The 23,059-nt window shown below is 36.3% G+C and overlaps 1 protein-coding gene across 5 annotated transcripts; it reads left to right on the plus strand.

Moving 5' to 3' along the window:
• Nucleotides 1–1,118: 1,118 nt before the first annotated feature.
• On the plus strand, nt 1,119–5,903 carry LOC128889978 (coiled-coil and C2 domain-containing protein 1-like). Of its 5 annotated transcripts, XM_054148075.1 has the most exons (13): nt 1,119–1,280; nt 1,398–1,477; nt 1,555–1,699; nt 1,784–1,893; nt 1,989–2,358; nt 2,442–2,810; nt 2,922–3,284; nt 3,377–3,747; nt 3,829–4,004; nt 4,085–4,348; nt 4,732–4,770; nt 5,120–5,210; nt 5,288–5,903. In XM_054148075.1, the coding sequence occupies exons 2-13, from the start codon at nt 1,418–1,420 to the stop codon at nt 5,405–5,407; spliced, it is 2,478 nt and encodes an 825-aa protein (XP_054004050.1). In that variant the 5' UTR covers nt 1,119–1,280; nt 1,398–1,417; the 3' UTR covers nt 5,408–5,903. The 5 variants fall into 5 exon arrangements, with proteins under 5 accessions (XP_054004050.1, XP_054004051.1, XP_054004052.1 ...); XM_054148076.1 differs by lacking the exon at nt 1,119–1,280 and having other exon boundaries at nt 1,287–1,477; nt 2,925–3,284; XM_054148077.1 differs by lacking the exons at nt 1,119–1,280; nt 4,732–4,770 and having other exon boundaries at nt 1,287–1,477.
• Nucleotides 5,904–23,059: the final 17,156 nt, after the last annotated feature.

The raw sequence follows: 23,059 nt of genomic DNA on the forward strand, positions 1-23,059 counted from the left end.
ATGTGTAAGGTAATGAAGGGAAATTAAAGGGAAATATACCAGGAAATAGAGGAATATTAAAGGGAAATGTGTAAGCAAATGAGGGGAAGTAAAGGGAAAGGTGTAAGAAAATGAAGGGAAATTAAAAGGAAGTATACCAGGAAATGGGGGGAAATTAAAGGGAAATGTGTAAGGAAATGAAAGGAAGTTATAGGGAAATGCACCATGAAATGTCACAGAAATGAAGGAAAATTAATGAGAAATGTGCAATGAAATTATGGGAAATTAAAGGGAAGTGTGCCAGGAAATGAAGGAGAATTAAGGGGACAATTTCCACGATGCTGTATATTACGTCATTCTTCATGAGTTATTAGGAGATGTTAAAGTATGTTAGGAGGCGTTAAGAAGTGTTAGTTGATACATACCGGATTTCCTTCGTGCCACCTCTTTGCGTATCATGTTCTTCTGATACCAGGAGTAAAAATTCGACCAGAATTTATTACGTACCATGAATTCCTCGTGCCATCTCATGTTCTCCTGATATCAAAATGTAAAATTTCATCCAAAATGTCGATACATACCATGTATTCCTCGTGCCACCTCATGTTCTCCTGATATCAAAATGTAAAATTTCATCCAAAATGTCGATACATACCATGTATTCCTCGTGCCACCTCATGTTCTCCTGATATCAAAATGTAAAATTCAAGCTAGAATTCGATACGTACCCTTTCGATGTGCCCCTTGTATGTGGCAACCTCTACTAACAGTTTAGTCGGTTTTGTTGCCATCACGTAGGCGTAGGAGTGCCCCTGTTATGCGGCAACCTGTACTAACGGAGTTGTTGGAGCGGTTGCCAGCTCGTAGGCGCAGGAGTGCCTGTATATTGCAATCGAACTATCTGCTTTGTCATCTCATTTGTCATCTCGAATTTGCCGCGTGCTCGTTTTCATAACTACGATGTTGGATAAAATAATACTTGGAAGATTAATTGTAACTGTAATTGTCTCAATGTCAAACTAGTGATAACTATTCCATGACAAACTTGGATGTTCTCCCACGGATGACGCTCATCCTAAGTTCTTAAAATTAGTTCTAATATTTCACCGCTAGATGGTAATTTCGTGGCTCTTAAGTATTTCCTTATATATTTATTTTTACTTATTCATTGAGATCCAGCACTCTATCGTACGGTCCTGACACAAATCACGTGGTTCTGTTTATCCGAATTTCTTTTCATCAAACGAAGTATACTTTTTGTTTGTGTATAACGGATTGTAACAGATTACGAATGACGTTAGGTTAGTTAGAACCTCTTTAGTCATTCTCTAGTACGAAGATATGCTTTATCGTTCTAATGTCTTTTGCCCGTAGTAGCGTTCTTAATATTTAACTAATTGTTACTTGATTTGCAATAGTGAACATTTCATAAAACAATATGTTCGGGAAGAGAGAGAAACCAAAACGCCAGACAAGGACTGCTGCTAGTCTTGCACAGGTATTATCTTTTAGTGTTTTTAACCTTACTTTCGAATCAAGTAGACTTTTATATTAAATGTGATACTTCTCCAAAAGTATGGGATCTTCGAAGTTCCAGAAAGTATAGACGATCTAGGAAAAAATTTCATGAAAGATGATGATGATGATGACGGTGACTTAGAAGCTGAATTAGCTGCATTGACAGCTAGTGATGATGTTGGTTTAAAACCAAAACGTAGAGGTGAATCTCTATCACTTAGTTAACGGTTAAATATATGTATATATTTATTAAATAGTCATCTTAAAATACTAAGATCTTTTATAGCACCTCGCAGGCCAGTTCCTGATGCAAATTTGGATGCAATGGTAGCTGAGAGTATGAAGGATATACAGGATGAAGATGTATCTGATGGAGATGATGATCCAGAGTTATTGGTATAAATTATATACCATGTTCATTGTTCATTGTTCGTATTTATTATTTGTGTTGTTATAGCTGAAATAATTTTATACGTTTTGTGTTACATTAGAACGAACTCCAGATGATCACTGGGGATGAATCTCCTGAAACAGTATCACCAGAAGAGGAAGAAAATGTGACATCAGAGAACATAGAACCATCAAAACCAGAAGAAGGAAATACATCTATGGAAAAAATGATACAACTGTTACAGGAAAGGCTAAGACTTTATCAGATTGCAGAGAAAAAGGCAAAACAGGAAAATGAATCAGGTCGTGCACGGAGATTTAACAGGGGCATTAAAACACTTAAAGGTTTATTACATGATGCTCACTCAGGCAAAGTTATCAATGAAGCTGATATTCCACCACAATTACCACCATCGGCTACCACAGAATCAACAGAGAAAGTACCCCAGAGTAACAAAGAAGAACCAATGGGTATTGTCTAATGGATGGCTAGTAAATCATTTTTTAAAGATGGTCATTTGTATCTTCTTGTACATTGTACGCATCTGTTTCAGAGCATGCTAGTCCTCCGGTTGAAGTTGATACAACACCATCTGCAGAAGACAATACTCCTTCCGAATTAGTTCCAACAAAAACTATAGATGAAGCAGCATTAAACTTATTAAAAAGCAGACAACAAGAATACAAAGTAGCAGCAGTAGCATGGAAAAGAAGTGATAATATGAAGGAAGCGCTTCAATGTGTAAAAATTGCAAAACAATTTGATATAGTCATTGCTGCGGTAAACGCAGGTGAAGAAGTTGACTTATCAGATATGCCCCCATCTCCAAATACTCTTAGCTCTGACACTGTTCCTACAATGGAACCAAAGAAGGAAGAAAATGAAGTACAGGGACAGTCATCTACAGAAACACCACCTGCAGGTAAAGTTTAAGGATAATTTGAAAATTCAATTTATGTATGATAGTTCGTCTATTAATATTGTTATCAATGTAGGTTTTATCTGTTTAATATTTTATGGTATGTTTGAATAGCAGAAACAAAACCATCTGGTGTAGAAAATTTAGAGCTTGCTTTGAAAGAACGTCTTGAAGTGTACAGAAGAACAAAAACAGCTGCAGAAACTGAAGGAAACTCTTCTAAAGCTCGAAGATATGGCCGTATTTGCAAACAGTTTGAAGATGCCCTTAAGTTACATGCTCGGGGAAAACCTGTTCCCCTCGACGAATTGCCTATTCCACCTGGATTTCCTCCACTTGTAACCGCACCTACATCAGATCAGACAAATGAGAAACAACCAGAATCAATACCACAAAGTTCCCCAGAACCTGAACCTTCTGAAGATAAAAGTGCTTCGAATCCAAAAAGTCCTGTTCCTCTTCCAAGGGCACCAGTAGGTATGTACATTCAGTTATTAAAACTACCTGTTTGCTTTACATTGCCCCACAATATTTTGCGAATAATGTGTCTATTATTTTGTTATCAATAGGAAAAAAACAATACAACAAAGTATCACGTGCAGAGAAACAACAAGCTCTATTACAACAGCGTCAGCATGAATTGAAACAAGCCGCGCTTAACGCAAAAAAAGATGGCGATCTAGAGTTGGCGCGTAATTATTTAAGGCAAGCAAAAGGAATGGATCCGCTGATTGAAGCTAGCACAGCTGGATTACCAGTTGACATGAATTCTATACCACTGTCTCCTCTTGCAAAAATTGAGCTCAATGCAGATGGTATGGGTGGTCAGGTTGATGACAATTTTACATTGGTATTTAGCGAAGACTGTTCAGAAGAAGGAACTGGAACAAATGAACAAATTTATGGAAATCTTGAAGCTCAGTTACAGAAACAAATTAAAGTACAATGAAGATACAGTACATATTTTAATATTACCTTTTAACAAATTCACGTAACAGATATTGGTGTACTTTTGTTACAGTGGTGTTTAAATACAAGAGATCACTCGAAAGCTTTAGGAGATGTATCTGGATATAATAGATGGGAAAGACTTGCGTTGGGTTATAAACGAGATTTGGATATGTTGAGAGTTCGGAAACGTGATGCACTGCCACCGCCACAACATCATTATGAGACAAAAACTTACGCTGTAGTTCAGTTAGTTACACTTTACGCCTCATTACGAACAATTATTGTGATGTGTAATTTGTAAATATCATATTATTTATTTCTTTTAGGAGTTGTACAGACTTAAGCGAGGGCGATATAGAAATTTCGATAATAAGGGGTGTAAATTTTTCAAAGGAGGATACATACGTCATGTTTGAATTCCCTTTTCCTTCCGATAATCCTCCAGGGGATAGAACGTCCACTGTTAAAGGAACGTGCAATCCAGAATACCTGGCAGTATTTCCATTAACTGGAATAATAGATCGTAGATCAAGACAGTGCCAACGAGCGTTCAAAAGACATGCATTAAAGTGTCAAGTTTGGGCAAAAGGGTAATTATAAAGAGCATGAATTAATCTAAGTTCATTATTACCCCCTTTATCACGTAATATGTATATCCCCAACACATGATTTTGTTATAATTTTTCGTGTATATATTTTTAAGTATTTATTTGTAATGAATTTTGTTTCGATGGCACATTCTTGGTAAAATTCTTAGACTTGCAGCTACTATACTATTAAAAAATGAGCTAAATTTTTAATAATAATAAATTTGCTGCTTATAAATAATACCGTAATGTATACATATAGTGAAGTATCGTGTGGTGGTATGGTAATAATTTAATGTAATTTAAATTTTGGAATATTGAATAATAAGATCATTTATGGCAGTGTAATACTAAAAATAGTAAATAGATTAGTACGTTGCTTGCAGATGCTCGCTGAATCCTCTCCTGTGTTGTACTCATCCAAGGTATGAAAATTTCATACTTCTAAAAGGCATTCAGTTTTTAAACTATGAGCCAGAAATAATGTGCTATTACTTAATTTTTTAAAAGCTGTTAATTTTTTTTTATTTTCGTTTTTTCAATTAGCCAATATAATATAAATGTTCGGTTGAAATTAAGTATAATATTTGCTCCAAGTCCATTAAAACGCTTCCTAATGTAGATCAATGTATGTGACGTTAAGTATCAAATATTCGTATTGCACGAGCAGGCTGTGACAACGTATATTTCTCGTCGTATTATCTTCCAGCTTTGATGCTATCACATATCCACACACTTATTCGTTTTTATATGTGATTGTATGTTCTTTTGCAGTGGATTTTTTAGAAGCGATAGTCTGTTAGGCACAGTGACAGTAAAACTGCAGCCTCTTGAAACTCACTGTGAACTTCATGACTCGTTTCCCGTGAGTAATAAATTATTTTTATTGAACGCTATATTTTCGAAATGATCGTCGATCTATCGAAGAAATTTCTAATGTAGCTAATGGATGGAAGAAAACCGACAGGTGCAAAGCTTGAACTAAAAATTCGTATAAGGAATCCAATTTTGACAAAGCAGATAGAACAGATCACGGACAAGTGGTTAATTATCGATCATTAATCCTGCATTATGCAATCACGACTTTACGTTTATTTTACCAAGGATGAAGCACCATTGGGGCCTTGGAAATGTAATTTGCAGATTATGAAGCGACAGAAGACATAATATTTGGTTTATTACTAATTTTACTCAAGTTGATGTGAATATGTATATCTGTGAAATAATTTATATATTTTAATACGAACGTTCAGGTAACGTTTTCATAGTTTGTGTACATAAGCACAATTCAACGCATAATATTACATATTACATTGCGGGAAAAATTGATTACTCAAATACTAAATAGCTTCAGAGCCCAGCTGATAAAAATAACGCTTTTTCTTATACCTTAATAGATATATATATCGAAGCCTGCCAGAATTTATATCACACTTTATATTATTATTTTGTTTTATAATTACTTCGTAGTATAGAAGAAACAAACAATATTTATTAGTCGTTCTTAAAGTATCGTTTTTTTAATTATTTAATGTTGAAATAAAATATTTTATGAACATGATTGTAATTATATATAATCCCCTTAAGCCATTAATAAATGAAAAATATAATACTTCAGATGATAGGTTACTTCCAGTTTCGAATATTGTTAACGTATATGACTTATATGGAAAATTAATGAAAGTACATATAAGGACGATTTAATCTTAAACATAATTGGAAGTAATTAGTGTGCGCGTAACAGACTATCAGTCGTATGTATCGAGCGATTTAAACACAGAGAAGGAACGATCGCGGAGTGAAGCTGAATCCACATTTCCAGAGAACAATACAGCAGGTGAACCCCACTAACAAACTATTGTTCGATAATCGTTCAACTCTGTCTCCTTCCAGTTCACTAGCCCGCTGTTTCATCCCTACCCACGTGTGCCTAACCGCCTGATCCTCAACAGCTACGTAACACTTCTCAAATATACATTTGCCATGACAACGATTACACATTATTTAAATAGAAACGTCATGATGTTTCAAATAAAACTTTAAACATTATCGACCAATTGGAATATTCTTTTTCTTCATGTAATTGTTGGCCTTTACGAATACTGGATGAAATAAAATAAATGTTTTCATATATCGTCAATTTGTTGTTTCGAGTCTTATGGTGGTAAAATTGCAAAGTAGAGAACGAAGACTCCTCGATAGTCTGAACTTGAACCCAACCATCTTTTTCCTTTTTTTTCCTTTTTTTTTTTTTTTTTTTTTTTTTTTTTTTTACTAATAATAGTATCGAGTAAAACGATTAAAAATTTAAATTAGAAGTATTTCAGCTAACAAGTTACTTTATCATACAATTCGTTGATAATTTTGTTGTACATTAAATTTTAAGATATTCAATGATCGTTTTGTGAGTCGTCACGGTTAATATTGGAAATCTGTTAAGGTAGGTAATTGTTAATTAAGGTTTATAAGAATATCGAAATTAATAACTGACTGGAACAAAGCGCGAATTTCATACAAGACCTAAATTATGTTTTTTGGCAATGTCCGTTATATGAATCCCAAAGAATGACACTTATCGAAAAATTAAAACAGTGTAAACAGTACCCACCACTGGACATTAAACCTCTTCTTGCAGAGTGTAACATTAAAGTTCTATTACAAGTGTGCAAATTTTTCGATGAATGATGAACTACAAATTTAATTATTCCTTAGGCAATACCTAGTTTAACTGCTTAAACGTCTATACACTCTTTTTTTGTAAAATCGTATTTATAAATCTATGTACAATAATAATGTATAGCTGTATAAATCTTCTAAGAGGTTTGGGTAAGCTATAATAATAATAATAATAAAAAAAAAGGCGCAAATTTTCAATACAGGTCGGTAAAAGAAATAAGAGAATGAACGTGTTGTGAAAACTTGTGTCGCAATTTGAATACTAAAAAGGTCAACGTTCTCGATGATCTACATTTTTTGCGAATTTCTTGAACAGCTATAACGAACGCATTAAACGAATATACATATATCAGTGTCAAACAAATGTGCTACTTTTCTCGCGTAAAATGTTTTCAAAGCCCTTGTTTCTTCCCGACTTTTACAAGACTTACAAGTTTCAATTAAGCAAAGAAAACATAATTTGATTCACTTGCTGCTACTTATCCATCGTTCCAAAGGATAATTTCCCAAAGGCCAAGAATTAAAAAATAAATTTCAGTACCTACTAATTGAAATATTCCATGACAAGGCTCGCTTATCCGATTTTATCGCGCGTCTGGCCTCTGTCGCCGGATCTTTGGCACTCGTCGACCTTTTGTGGTCACGTACGACAAGAGTCATCGGCTGGTACAAAGGGTACGCGGAAGATTGGTACATAAAGTAGTTGACACCCACCGTGTCAAATACTGGCGTCTAGTGGCTCCCCAAAAAACGCTCGACCATGTTGCGTCGGGTTTTTCACCGGCTGATGCACAAAAGCGTTTCCCGCGGTGCACATATCGATCGCGCCATTGGAAAACAATGGGATTTATTTGCCAATTAGACAATTAGGTCGGCTGAAAGGGCGCAGGGAGCGCGAGCAACCGAAACTTCGGCGCAGTAAGTACCGCGAATCTGGATTACACGGTCCAGTGCAGAGTATTTGACGAGCGTATACATACCCGCGGTTAATGTTGACCTTTTGGCCTCAGCCAGCGGGATTCTGCGTGCAAATTAACGATGTTTGTTCTCAACCCTTTCGAGTTGCCTTGATTCATCAATCTCATCGCTCTTTCCACCCCCACCGCGAACGAAAAGGATGGGGCGCGCATTCGTGCGCGATTTACTTTTCGACGCTCTCGATAGATTTTCGGAACTGTTGGTAAATCGATGGTTTGCATCACTGGTTCCATTACACTTGAATAAATTTATGTTTTAGTGTACTACATGTACGCATAATACAATTGGAAAGAATTATTTAGAAGATTTTGAAGAAAATGAAATAATGAGAGTTACGAGTCGTCCACCTGAAAGTCACGATTTAAATATTATTAAATAATATATCATATTATAGTAGTTCCAAAGTGCACGGGCATTTTGTAAAGTCCTCTATGTATTCTATATTTCAAGTAAGTCTTTCGAAAACAATGTTAAACTTTTTTCCTGTCCCCCTTCGTATTTAAATTTACTTTGTATTATATTAAAAAAGCCTAAGAAATTCAATATTTTGCTCAGCTTGCAAAGCCCACACAGTCTTATCTTCAAAGATAAAATCATTACGGCTTTTCTGCGCGTAACTGCCGTGAACTTGCGTTTCGAAGCATGAAATGTGCTTCATCCATCATAAATCGTAATCCAAAGAATTCTGAAATGCAAGCATTTATTAATTGGCGTGCAATTATCAGTTCAATTTGCGACTGTCCTTCAACTCGGCGGGGTGTTGATGTCGGCGCATGGCAGCCGAGGATGTCGATACTGTTATAAACTCCGAACGATAACCTTTAACACGTTTAAATAGTTTATCGCTACAATGAATAATGTCTCCTTTTATGATCGAAATTGCATCACGTCTAACACGGATTGTCAAAGATTGGTGCTTACACGAAGAAATAAATATGAGGAGGAAGTTAAATAGGAGAAAGTGATATTTACTTTGTTTGGTAATATTACTAGATCATTAGGCTATTAGATTATTAGATTACTAAATTACTAGATTATTAGATTTCTAGATTCCTAGATCATTAGATCCTTAGATCACGATGTCCTCAGATCCCGAGATCTTTAGATCCTAAAGTCCTTAGATCTCGAGATCCTTAGATTCCAAGATCCTTATATCCCGAGGTCCTTAGAGCCCGAGGTCCTTAGATCCTGAGGTCCTTAGATCCCGAGGTCCTTAGATCCCAAGATCCTTAGATCCCGAAGTTCTTAGATCCCGAGATTCTCAGATCCCGAGATCCTTAGATCCCGAGATCCTTAGATCCTGAGATCCTTAGATCCCGAGTTCATTAGACCCGAGATTCTCAGATTTCGAGATTCTCAGATTCCGAGATTCTCAGATCCCAAGATCCTTAGATCCCAAGGTCTTTAGATTCTGAGGTCCTTAGATCCCGAAGTCCTTAGATCCCGAAGTCCTTAGATCCCGAAGTCCTTAGATCCCGAGATTTTCAGATCCTGAGATCCTTAGGTCCTAAAATTTCAAATGTACTTACAACGTAATTTTCCTATTGGATCATAAAACCTCGCAACTCCTTCCGCGGGGACACGTGCTGCTTGTCGACGGGTCTTCTTCTTTTTCAAAATTGTTTCCAGCAGATAGAGTCCGGTTACGCGGTTTCTGCTTATTCGGCAGATGGCCGGACGTGACGTCACTGGAACCAGGCGAGCGTTGATTGCAGATGCCAGATGCGACCCGACACCCGAGTTCTTTTGCCTTCTTCCTTCACCTCGCGAATCCACCTCGCGGATTCGCGTTACGTGACGTCTCGGCTTGTTCCTCGGCTTTTATGTCAAAATCCACCTCGCATAATTTGAGGTACTTCCGGCACCAATCTCGGATTCGGTCTTACTTGTGGAATGAATTATAGATTATGGAATTACTTAGGGTTCTTTGTTGAAACTAGACCATTTTTTGGTAGAATTAATATTAACTGTAAAGGATGTCCTTGATATGTAGTTAAATTATAGGATGACTTTTGACACGTCATTTCAGATTTGGTATGATTTGTGGACTCAACTATAGTCACGATACAGTTGCAAGATATTTAACGTAGATGTTTAGGGTTCTTTGTTGCAACTGAGCAATTTTAGAATTAAACTAGAACATCTAAAAACATATTGCAATTTAGAAGCGGATTTTCTGCATTAGTATATATCATAGTCTATATAAAAAGTCTTGTCTAGTTCCTCGAATTCAGTATTGCAAGGAGACAACTAATGGTTAATAAATTTCTGCAAATAAATATTAAAATTAAAAATCTAATAAATAGTCTCCTGGGAGATAGTGTTAATAAGCGAAGAAAGTAACTTACGCCGCAATCTTTAATCCACCTTGCTTGTAGATAAAAGGTTTGCACAATTGACGAAGTACTCGACGAAAAATACAACTTCTGTGTCAGACGCAATCTTCATAATTTTTCTCTGTTCAACTGCGTTATTTCATTTATCTAGAAGTTCAGGATCAATGACAACCGCTATCGCAATGTTCATAGTCAGTGAAAAAATCGGCAAAGTTACGCGCATGTTGATACGCAAAGGTCGTTTGCTTCGAAGTCATGACGAAAGAAGATTGTGATTGTGCTTTGGCAGGCAAGACAGCTAGGGATTAGTATAGTTTATATTTTACATATTTTACATATTTATAGTTTTCAATAGATTCAATATATGTACACAGAACTCACAAATAGAAAAATAAATACCGCAATTATTTGGATTCCCTCTCATCAAGGAATAATTGGAAACGAAAAAGCAGACACCGCCGCAAAAGAAGCAACCGAACTACCACCAAACGAACCTGCAACACCAATACCATGTCTTGACCAAATAATTAATGTAAAAACAATAATAAAAGAAGAATGGAATAAAATTTGGACCGTAACCAACATAACAAAAATTCACAACATCATCCAGAACTTCTATCAGCAAATACCAACTACAAACCTCAACAGGAAAGAAAAATCTGTATTGTCTCGACTGAGAACTGAGAGTTAGCCATACGAAAATCACCAACCCCCCAAATGTCATTTTTGTCAAACCCACCGTCTAACAGTAAACCACCTATTATACGAATGTAAAGAAATAGAACAGAAAAGGAAAAAATACGGAATCAAACCAGAATCAGCTCTAACAGTGCAGGACCACATCAGAGATACAATAGACTTCCTCAAAGATATCAATATATATTCTAAAATATAAAAAATCGCAAATAGTTCTGTCGCTAATGACCTTGTAGTCGATGCGACATAAAACACAAAGTAAAGCAAAGTATGCGACACAAAGTAAAACAAAATTTAAATAAATCATCAATCCAACTGTATGAAAACTGTATGAAAACTCTGTCAATAATTTTAAATATTACTTCACTTCAATAAATATGAATTTATCACAAAAAAAATAGCTTCTTACTTGCGTTCCTCCCGCCAAAAATCACAAATACGATTCTGTATTGAAATTAATGGCGATAGTGTACCTGTTGAAAACTTTTGAAACCATCTAACAATGCTCGAGTTATTTTCAAATTAGGAAAGAACGATGAAGTTGTCAGATGATCTCGTGGATCGATGTTGGCTTGTTTCGAAGGAATCGCGAAGAGATAGAAGGCACGCGATGGCTATAGGGGAGATATTGGCTATTAAATTTAATAGCCAGGGAGAAAAACGACGATTCCTCTGGGCTCTTCTTCGTCCACTCTCCTCCGTTTCGCTAAAACAATAAAAACTTCCCATTAATAACGGCCTGGTGACAAATATGACGGAACTTCCGACGTGGCCCGGAAGCCGCTAAATGCGACGGTGTCCGGTTTCATCCCCTTCCGTGGTTCCATAAATGTTACTTCTACGGTTTTTAACTTGATGGACGTTCTCTTTGATAAATTCACTTCGTATCTTGCGGTCGACGAACTGTGGAAAGAAGAAGAAGAAGAAGAAGGAGGTGGAGAATTTTAATCTTGTTTCCGACCTTTGGTGTCTCTTGATGCCTCGTGGCTATTTCTGCTGACCTCAAAGTTCAGTTATCGAAGAATAATTTTTGCAACAAATTTTGGTACGTTTTGACAATTGATAGTCTTTTGAAATCTAATTGAGGCCTTTGTTGCTAACTTGTTTGGTGTGTAGAAGAAATTGTTTAATTTGGTGAACTTGAAGGAGTTTCTACGTTTTGAGATCAGAAGTGCATTCGAGAATTTATAATGTGTAACTATAATGTGTATACGATATTGTATACGATATGGTTGATTTCAAATTTGTTTGATGTATTTACTGGTTATTGAGGAGAATCTATGTATAAATTTTCGTGGATTACTTCAAGTGGATAGTTTTTTTTAAAATCTAAATGGAGCATTTCTTGTTGACTTATTTGGTACATAGAAGTTATTTAGTTTAGTGGTTTTCAAGGTGTTTCTATTTTTAGACCTCCTGAAATCAGAAATGCATTTAAGAATTTATAATGTATAAATTTTACAATTTTTAAAAGTCTAATTTCGGCATTCCTTGTTGATTCATCTGGTACCTAGGAAAAGTCACCCAACTCGGAGGTCTTCAAGGTGTTTCTGCATCTGCACGTTCTGAAATCAGAGGTGCATTTAGAAATTAATAATGTAACAACTAAATTACGAATATGTATGAAAATTCGATCTTCATATACACGAATGAAGCACAGAAACTTACATTAAAATACATCTTGACTTTTAAATGTTGTAACGTGTATTTTATACATTAATGTTCACATCCTTGTACATTTTTAAATATCGTCGTTTGTTATAAATTCATAAACATCCCCATTCTAGTAATAACTATTTGACTGGTCGATTTAAAATTTATCACACGTATTTATCACACAAACTGATCATCGAAAATTATTTACATACAAATTTTTACACATTATTACGATTGATAGTATTGTAAAACTTATATTTAGACGACTCATCTAATAGACCTGAGTTTACCTTAATTCAACTCCAAGAAAAATGGAAATTCATATGCACCAGGCTATCAGTCGACTGTTGATTCGCGGATTTGTTCTCCGAAAAGGAAGACGGCAGGGATTCGAACCGCTGCTGAACCCTAACCCAAACCCGCTTAACACGTTCACTGCCAGACTAATACTCTTGAAATTTTCTACCGTGTTTAAATTTTCTTTACAGACTATTGGAAGCTGCGTAACGAAACATTTATTTTGGTATGTAGTTTTGTATCTTCATCAAAATTCAAGTATTTCATTTAAATTCATTTTCTATGATACTTAACTTTCAGAATTAATAGTTTTCGTTATTCAATGAAAAGCACTGTCACCCATATATGCCTGACGTGGGGATCAACGTGTTAATGAAGGGAAGGTTGCTGTAACCCATACTAACCACGAAGGAACAGTTCTTGAATTGTAGGAAGAGCGGGTTAACCTGCTCAGAAGTGGGTTACTAGTAGAAGAAGACATCCCAGACATCCTAGATATCCAGACAAGTCACAGATATGTGAACTTACAGGCAATATTCAAATCAAATGAAACTACGAAGGTCGTTCAGAAAGTAAGTTTAACGATGTTAGCGTTGGTGTTGGTGAGAAGGTAGAACTATACAATTTTAGGAACATGTTCTCTCATTTATTTTGATCAGTTTCGTGTGTCGTAGACTCGGGTCGGTCGATTGTCGCGTGTTTTGTAACATTTTATAATGGCGATTCCGTTAAAATTTGCGTTCAAATGTGAACCGCGTAATATAATATGTTTTTTTACCGCTAAAAACTTCAGAGTCACAGAAATTTATCGAGAATATGTTCTGTTTACGGTGATAAATGCGCGAGCCTGCAAACGGTTACGCGTTGGCGAACAGCGTTCCTAAATGGCCGCGAAGAGTTGCACGATGAAGAGCGCAAAGGACGACCAGCGGACGCAAAGTGGACGAAAGTCATTACGCCTTGGGAATTTAAAGGCTTGTTATTCGTTATACGAAATGTATTGAAAGATGTGGCGATTACGTAGAAAAATAAAAAATTGTCTGAAAATTTTAAAAATGACCTTGTTTTTGTGTTTTGACCACTCTTTCACAGCGTAATTAGACCGTTAAACTTACTTTCTGAACAACCCTCATAGATTGTTTAAAATCGAGTACGAGTATATACTGAAGGACACACGTTTACTACACGTTCTAAGGCAAGACTGACGAATGTTTATCATTCGCCCGATTGTCACAGTTGCTAGTGTTGGGGTTCCCACAAAACTCATAACATGTCTGGTCAAAATAGGGAGTCCTTCAAGTGACTATTTATGCCAATACATGTACTATTCGTCCGTAAGAAAAGGGCTGGGCTTACAAAGTGTTTACGTTCCCGTTCTGCTATTAGGTTGTCTCAAAAGTTTCTTTCGTTTTATTAATAATTAATATATACACAATATTGTATGGTTTATGTTACATTACTGAATTGTGCACGATTCATTTCGCTTCATTACTGTTACAGCATCAATGTCTAAGAACTTAGATTGTCTATTTATATAAACACTGGCACAGAAAATAATTGAATGCAACTCACGAAAGAAACTTTTCGGACAACCTAATACATAAGTACAGTAAACGAGTAGTAAATACAAGTAAATGTAAGCACTTGCATGACCTTCTTCTCGCGGATGGACAGTAAAGTAGAAAACAGACAATATTGAAATAAAATTGATTACCGTTTAGAAACATGGTAATAACTATGGTTTTAACTGTATTATTATAATTGTATTATATAACCGGGTTACTCGGGTTACAGATGTCTTGCGTTACCTGGTTAGATGGGTTATTCTATAATACGAAGTACCGGAAACCGGTACGGGTTAGGGTTCGAATCCCTGGAAGACGGTAAGTCGGAATTGGCGTCGAAACGGACCTCGATATTACTCGAGGACCGTTCCAATGCAATTTTCCACGCTCGACGCACGCTCGTTTCCCTATTTATCGCTGGTGAAACGGAACCATTAGGTATGTTTTTAATCACGGCGACACAAATACCGCGATTCGATTGTTCCCCAGGCCGATACACAGCGATGATCCGAGAATAATTGAGGCACGAATGGCAAACAGATCTGCGAGGGCTTGCTGGGTGCCTTTTTCAACTCCCCCCTCCCTCTTCTCCAGCTTGGCCACCCCCGATGCTCTATGACCGTGGCACGATCTCTACTTCATTGTCATCTGTCATCGCGCCGCGAACAAATGAGCGTCTCAACAGCCGACAGACAAATGACACCAAGGATTATCCGCCGAATGTTCTTCGTCTCTTTTCCTCCCCCTTTCCGCCGGCGGTTTCTCAGCGAGACCTTCCTTCTCGCTCACCCTGTTCGACATACCTGGATCGAAGGTCTCCGAGGCCCGGGTCGGGGGCAGGTGAACTTGATAAGGAAAACAACAGAGGAGGGGATTTGTTGGGGAGTCTGGAATGTTTCCTCTGGAAAGATTTTGTGGGAGAATTATTTAATTATTTGGGAAAAGACTAGCAGGACAAAAATAATTCTGATTTTGAAATAAGTGTTAGCTAGTTGTTTGTGTAATTGTTATTTGATAGTATTAGGCAGGAATATTTAATTCTTTGAGAAAAGACTAGCAGGGCAAAAATAATTTTTATTTTGAAATTAATGTTAGTTAGTTGTTTGTGTAATTGTTATTTGATAGTATTAGGCAGAATTATTTAATTCTTTGAGAAAAGACAAGCAGAACAAAAACAAATTTTTCTTGAAATAATTGTTAGTTATTTGCTAGTATAATTGTCAATTGAAGTAATTTTCTAAACAAGGAATTCTGTGGAGACAAATATTTGTGAATAAAAAGTTCTATGAAAACTGTGATCCGTATAAATCTTTGTCTTTCATATTATTTTATTGTTCCACAGTGGGCTGCAATATATCCGAGCATGTATATTTGTGTATTAAAAAAATAGAGTACTTTCTCAATCCATTTTAACAATTTCGAAACTATTTTTCTTTTTTTCTTAAAGAATTTTTTTTCTCATAAATAATAGAAGTTGCTTCTATATGTTATTTAAGAAAATGTGCTTAATTTTGACCGAGGAAGTGAAAAATACTGTTTATAGCTAATTTTAGATTTCGACCAAAATCGATGAAGCAACCTCTTATGAATTCTTACAAAAATCGTCCTTTCATTTTCAAAAAATTGCAATTAAACTATAATCCCCCCAAAAGAGCCACGATGTAACTCGATCCTGGTTTCCATCGTTCTCGTTTCTGTCCTCACGTTCGAGACTGTCGTTCCCCTTCTATCTCGTCTTTTTCTCTTCTATCTCTTCTTTTTCCGCCCTCTGTCGTACACCCTGTTACCTCGTCCGTCTCGCACCCTCTTCTTCCTCTTATGAATGAATCAGGGGATATCGTTCCGCTTCCCGTGCACCCGCAAGCAACCCGCTCGATCGTCGCGGATCAGTTTGCTCCGCGATGCTCGAAATACTCCACGAGTGGATCCGTGGATCCTTCGGGGATTGATATTAGCGTGGATGAGCGAGGCTCTCCCGTGTAGTGGGTTACGGACGATTTGGACATCGTTGTTGTCGGTTTTCTTTGCTCTGTCTGTTCGTTTCACTTGAATGAGGACGCCTTGGACGAAGGAAACGTTTTATTAACGCGACGATTAATTTGGAATTGATATTTCATATAGTTAGTGATGCGCACGATAAGAGATAAATCTCGATCTCGTCTCGATTTCGAGATGCGATTCGAGATTGAGATTAAGTGTAACATTCGAGATCGAGATCAAGATCGAGATTTAGCGTATCGAGATGTGGGCGAGATCAAGATTATTTCAAATTCTCGTCGAGGTCTGGAAAAAATGTTTTATTATATTGCTGATCGCCAACACATACGACGCCGTGATTGCTGCGCTAACAAACGATGCCATATATTAGGTTGTCCGAAAAGTTTCTTTCGTGAGTTGCATTCAATTATTTTCTGTGCCAGTGTTTATATAAATAGACAATCTAATTTCTTAGACATTGATACTGTAACAGTAAATGAAGCGGAATGAATTGTACACAATTCAGTAATGTAACATAAAACATAAAATATTGTGTATGAATTAATTATTAATAAAACGAAAGAAACTTATGGGACAACCTAATACAATTTTGTTAATATTATAAACCGCTTCTGCTTTGAGGGCAAGTTCCGACCGACACACAGTGTGATGTTTCAGCGGTCTAGCCGGACCTAATACTACATAAATCCTGCCCATACAAATTCAAAGTCGAGATTTTAAATGAAAATTCTGTCCGTAATAATAATATACAAATAACAAATATTTGCACTTCAGTTAGTTTCGTAGATTAATTTCGTTTTACATGTATAAGTGTTAAATTTGAAGCAATTGACACAAAAATGTGTTACAGATAAACCTGACAGTCTATGTCTACCCTAATATTTTAGAAAGACCAGAATATGTGAGAATCTGTATAAGTTTCATTCGAGGACACGATTAATAAAGTATGTCTGACCAATGCAGGCCATTTTCACTGCAAGACCAATCGTATCGAAAATACTACTGTTCTTGCTACTGTTAGCCTCAAGTATCGATTTCTTACTGACACAGGTAAAAGTGTCTTATCTGAAAAGTTACTTTTACAATAAGTACGTTTGTTTAAACATTTCAACCTCCCATTAAATTATCCGTAATAAGAAGAAATGCATATGTCACTCAAAAATTAGACACATAACTGAAAAAAGAAAATATTTAGAAAAGTCATAATATATGTATCCTTAAAATAAATTTCCTTATCAATACCTATATCATTCCTATTTCAATTCCAAAGCCGACGAAAGATCCTCAAAGGTTCTGACTCAGACTTTGACAAGTCGCGTTTCCAGAATAAAATTCTAATTATCGTATTTAGACTGTTTATGCATTTATGAAAAATTAAAATTCAGGTAAATCTCTGAGAATGTTTACAAATGTATACATTCATAAAATATTAATAATAATATACACTTAAAGCAAACATACGTTTAGAAGATAAAACATTAGGGGTGTGCGGGATCCCGGTCGGGACGGGACTTCCTCCCGGGATCGGGATGGAATCCCGAGAATTTCCGGGATCCTCGAGAATTTCGAGATCCCGTAAATGTTCGGGATTCCCGGGAATTTCGAAATCCCGTACATTCGGATTGCTGAAATTTTCAATAATAACAACACTTTCGGAAATCCCAGATATTATTCTATATCCCGAACATTTTCGAGATCCCGTACATTTTCGAGATCCCGTACATTCTCGGGAGTCCCGGATATTTTCAGGAATCCCGCACACCCCTATAAAACATACATTCATTTAAGTTTCAATTCTTTTTCTGTATCAGTGAAAATATGTATTTGTATAAACATCCCCTATCTAATCGTAATTCTCCAGACATTCCACGCGAGCTTCGATTATCCTTCATCTTCTTCCTGCGAAAATAAATAAAGAATGGATCGAAGACGATTTGGATCCCTCACGAGTCCAGAGGGACGACGAGCGGTCACGAGGCGTTAATCTTTCCCGATGCAAATTAAAAGTCATCGGCCCGCGGCTTGGTGGCCCTCGGGAGGCTAAGTTTATGAACGCGTTTCAGGATGAGACCGTGGCTAAGACTACGAGAGGAGTAAGAGTAAAGGTGGCTGGCACCGAAGGGAAGAGGAGGAACGAGGGAGAGTGCTGAGCCAGCATAGCTGGCTTGCCAGCCTGCACATCGATACCAACCAGTCAGCCAGCAAGCCAACCTACCAACGAACCCACCTACAGCCGATAGAAAGGTTTTTCCTGCGAGGAAATTGTTACACGCGCGATAACTCCTGGCAAATTGAATGTATCGAGGATTCAAAAGCAATTAACGTGGTAAACCAAATTACCAATTTAAGCAGGCTAAACAATAACTGTTCCACGAGATATTTTATTTTACGGAGAAGAATGTGTTTTCTTTTCTATCTTTGAAAATATTTCAGGCGTGTTTCAAAGTGCATTTGGAAATTTTTTTTTTGAATTTAGTTCACACAGAAATGTTTGAGATATCGCGTTTTATTTATTAACAATATTTCTACAACCCGTGGTAGTGGTAACTCAAAAACTAATTAACTTCATCATTCAACTAAGCATCGACATTTTGGTTAATAATTTTAGTTCTTGTATTTACAAGACGACGTATACGTCTTAATTATATAATGTCTCTGATAACTAGGCTGCGAATTACATGCAATTATGACGTGCAATAATGTAGAAAATAGATGTCAAATGTGTATAATATATATTGTAAATATATATTAAAGATTTCTGTGTGCACTGAGTAGAAGAAGTTAAGTACATTTTATCTGTAAAAAAAAAAAATGAAGAACACTTTATATTTGGCCTACAAATATAATTTAACAATTCCAAGACCTATTTTACAATAACGCTACTGAGAAAGGCAACGAAGCAACTATTAATACAATCCAAAAACACCTGAATAAATTGTCGTTGCAAATGAAACTGCATCAACTATTCTTTCAAAATTAAACTTCATCGCTATGCTTCACTTCCCTTCAACTTCGATTTACCGAAGTCTGACGAAACAACGCTTGCGCAATATATTTATTCGATAACCTTGTTAACGAACGTTCGACGACGCGTGGCAGTCCATCTTCGATTTTTCTCTGATTAGAATGATCACATTATCGGCTGTTTACATTTTCCGTTTCGAAGTACGCGTGACGAAGTGAGAACGATGAGAGATCGTTTCCGAGATCATTCGAGTGTTCACATTTCGTTATTCAATTTCGGAGAACCTTTTTACTTGATGGAGTAACACAGATGATGCACAGAACTAGCCAGCTAGACTTGCCAAAATGATACTGTACTATCGTGACCGAGTCCGAGAATTTTCAATATGGCGTATAGACTCTCCATATTTATTGTCACACTGGTTTTTTTTTTTATTTTGTGCTAAGATGTAATACTAAAAACTTACATATTAAAAATCAGTGGCGAAATAGGCGATGTCTAGGGCCTCGTGCAATTGTTTTGTAATTTTTTTTCATTTAAATAAATTTAAATTAGAATTGTCCTATTGTATAATCATTAGGATAGTCCTTATTTCAATGATTTTTTAAATCTCATTATTTAATCTAGTGATTTTTTCAAACGTTCATGCTTGTGTGTATAGATAAATTGAGGGATGATGATTATGCAGTTTCAAAGAAGCTATTGTTTCTTTTATTTGTGATAGCCCATTAATTTTAAGATTACTAGGTGTAGAAATTGATTCTGTATCTTTACATTAAATCATTTATAATTACAGCAATTATAGAAGAATAACAATAAGGTTGACACTAAGGTTGATACTTTAACGTATCAAATTGACGTGTAAGTATATCTGTTTAAATTATAAAAATAACTATAGATTGAACCTAGATGAACCGATTTAATTTCTACACCTAATACCTTTAAAATCTAAAGATACTTCAAGTGAATTTACCAAAATTGACATATAGTGTCTTGAATTAAAATTCGTTTGGTTTCTATTATGTCATGTTTTGATCAAAAAAAAAAAAAAAAAAAAAAAAAAATCGAAGAGTAATTATAAGATCGTTCTCTTCTATGCTTGTCTTTAACTGTCATGCATCGATTTCCTCGAATCCTATTGAAAATTTGCCCTACAATAGAATAGAAGTACCAGCGTAGGAACAAATTTAAACTCGAAGGAAGTAAGAAATAAGCGAAACCGATCTTCTTATATGACAGTAATTCCTTCTTGTTATCATACTTTTACACCGCGAGGTCAAGGGACTGATCTATCGCATCTGGTGGAACGTCTGGGGGCTGGTTGGCGCACAACAAACTTTACCGCGAGATTTACGACAAGCAATTGCATTCGAAAGCCAAACAGGGAAGTTCCAGCTCTCCTTCTCCACCTTCGAGTCACTCTCTCTCTCTCTCTCTATCTCTTCCGACGAATACGTCGGACCGCTCTTTTGATCTTAACTCCAATGCCAATCTCGGCCATTTATCCATCTCCCATGGAATCCAGTCGTTCATCGAACGACTCGAAATTACCGATATATCCAGAACTTTCTTCCGTTATCCTTCCCGACCTCTCCCAGGACGCAACCGATCCTCTTCAAGTATACGTCCCTATTCGCGCAGTAAATCGGAACCGACGAGTAAATAAAATCACGGCACGTGACATTGATCGTCGAATCACGGAGTGACGAACGATGGGGATCGTACTATTTGGTGGCTGTAGTTCCAAACTTTTTAAGATGAAACCCTCTGTGAATTGAAGTATTATTCGTTTTTAATTTATAAATCCTTGGTAACGCAAGAAAATGAATACAGGATGAATGGAATTTGTCGAGTAAAGACTCTTGGACAGTGATGCTTGAATTTATAGAAAATTGAGTAAATAAGGATGTTAAATTATCAATTGTTACTAACACAAACTCCGATTTATAAATATTGAAACAAATAAAGGATGTTACGTTATCAATTTTCAGTTTGCTCTTCCTTTGTCACTGGGGAATATTGAAATTTGTGTATAATATCTATAAAATTCGTAGTATTTTTCAAAAAGTTCTCTAGAATTATGTTTTTTTAATTCCTAGAGGGATACTAATACAAATTCGAAAACCTTCAGTGCTTGTTTCTAAAAAATAAATCCAAGAGGGGTGGAGTTAAAAATTAATATCTTATCACTAGACTGCGAATCTTTATGCATTTATAGGAAATTCGAATGCGCAAGAGCCTATAAAATGCAAACAATTTGCAAGAATATTAAAAAGATTGAAAGTATAAAGTTCGTGTTATAATATTTGCAGAATAAAATAAATTCCTATTCAGGTTCAATTTTTGTAGGCACGTTCGCCATGATTTTATTTTGCATAAAGATCCGCACTCTACTTATCACAAATTAAACAAATAACTACTTCTTTGAAACTGCAAAACGATCATCCCTCGATTTACATATACTACCAAAAGTGCAAGGTAAGTACAAAAGGTGTGCACAAAGAGAATCAGGTGTCATCGACCGTAACGATTCGTTTAAATCGGTTGCCACGTCCCCGTGGGCCCTGAACAATTTTTTTAGGTTCGTTGTGTACGAGAACAACTGTATTCTTTCGCGAACGTATCGAGTACAAGCCGAACGATGAAGTGGGGAACGAAAAGAAAACGATGGGTAGAGGATGTCAAAGTGCAGCGTCGACAAATTCCTCGCTCAACAAAATGGCCAATCCTATCGTCGTCCTCACCGTTCTCTATTTCGGGTCTCTTTGCGACACTTGCCGTCTAGACCAACAAAATTCTGTCTGTCTTGTCACCTTGGCCCGCCACGGTTAAAGTACGGATAGACCTTAAAGCTTCCTTCGCTTCTTTTCGGTTCTTCCGGTGCCTCGGATGGAGAATTTGTCTCCTTCGATCGATCCACCATCCATTGGAATTCCACCAGACGAGCAGTTCGTCTGTCTGCGTTCAACGAGACACAAATTGTTTGTTTGCATTTATTTTAGAAACATTTTCCGTCATTAAATTGGTTCCAATCAACATGTGCTATATATATGATTTATACTTCTTCCATTATTTTGAAATTTCTTTGTACTGAACTTTTAATACCGTTTACAGTATCTCTTACATTCCTTTGCATATCTGTTGGGGCTCACTGTCCCCTTCCCTCGTATAACTCGGGTACCTCGGGCTCGCTAAACCCGTACTGTAGCTACAATCAAACGTAGCTACAGCCACCGAGGAGCAAGATACACGAATTAAGCACACAAGTGGCTGAGAACACTTTTGTACCCTTCATTTAGTTCCATCAATGCAATGTTCCTTATATGTAGTTGTGTTTCATTTCAATTGGTGTTGGTGGAAGAGGGACTTTCTTATCTAGATACAAATTTTTAAAAATAAATATAACATAAATTATTATTTCTTGTTTTAATTTACAAGACTTGCAATCTGAGTTAGGAAGTGAATTATATACATCTCACTTTGAATGAATAAAAAGTCATCTAGGTAATTGTTCAGGAGGACGAACCATAAGGTGTTCATGAATGAT

The sequence above is a fragment of the Hylaeus anthracinus genome, unplaced genomic scaffold (assembly GCF_026225885.1).
Source record: "Hylaeus anthracinus isolate JK02 unplaced genomic scaffold, UHH_iyHylAnth1.0_haploid 12000, whole genome shotgun sequence".
Taxonomy (NCBI): Eukaryota; Metazoa; Arthropoda; class Insecta; order Hymenoptera; family Colletidae; genus Hylaeus; species Hylaeus anthracinus.

Excerpts from the sequence above, each read along its gene's own strand:
- LOC128889978 (XM_054148075.1), top strand. The coding sequence starts at position 1,418 with ATGTTCGGGAAGAGAGAGAAACCAAAACGCCAGACAAGGACTGCTGCT. Across the intron at positions 1,700-1,783 it reads TTTAAAACCAAAACGTAGAG|CACCTCGCAGGCCAGTTCCT; the intron begins GTGAATCTCTAT and ends GATCTTTTATAG. Across the intron at positions 4,005-4,084 it reads AAAACTTACGCTGTAGTTCA|GAGTTGTACAGACTTAAGCG; the intron begins GTTAGTTACACT and ends TATTTCTTTTAG.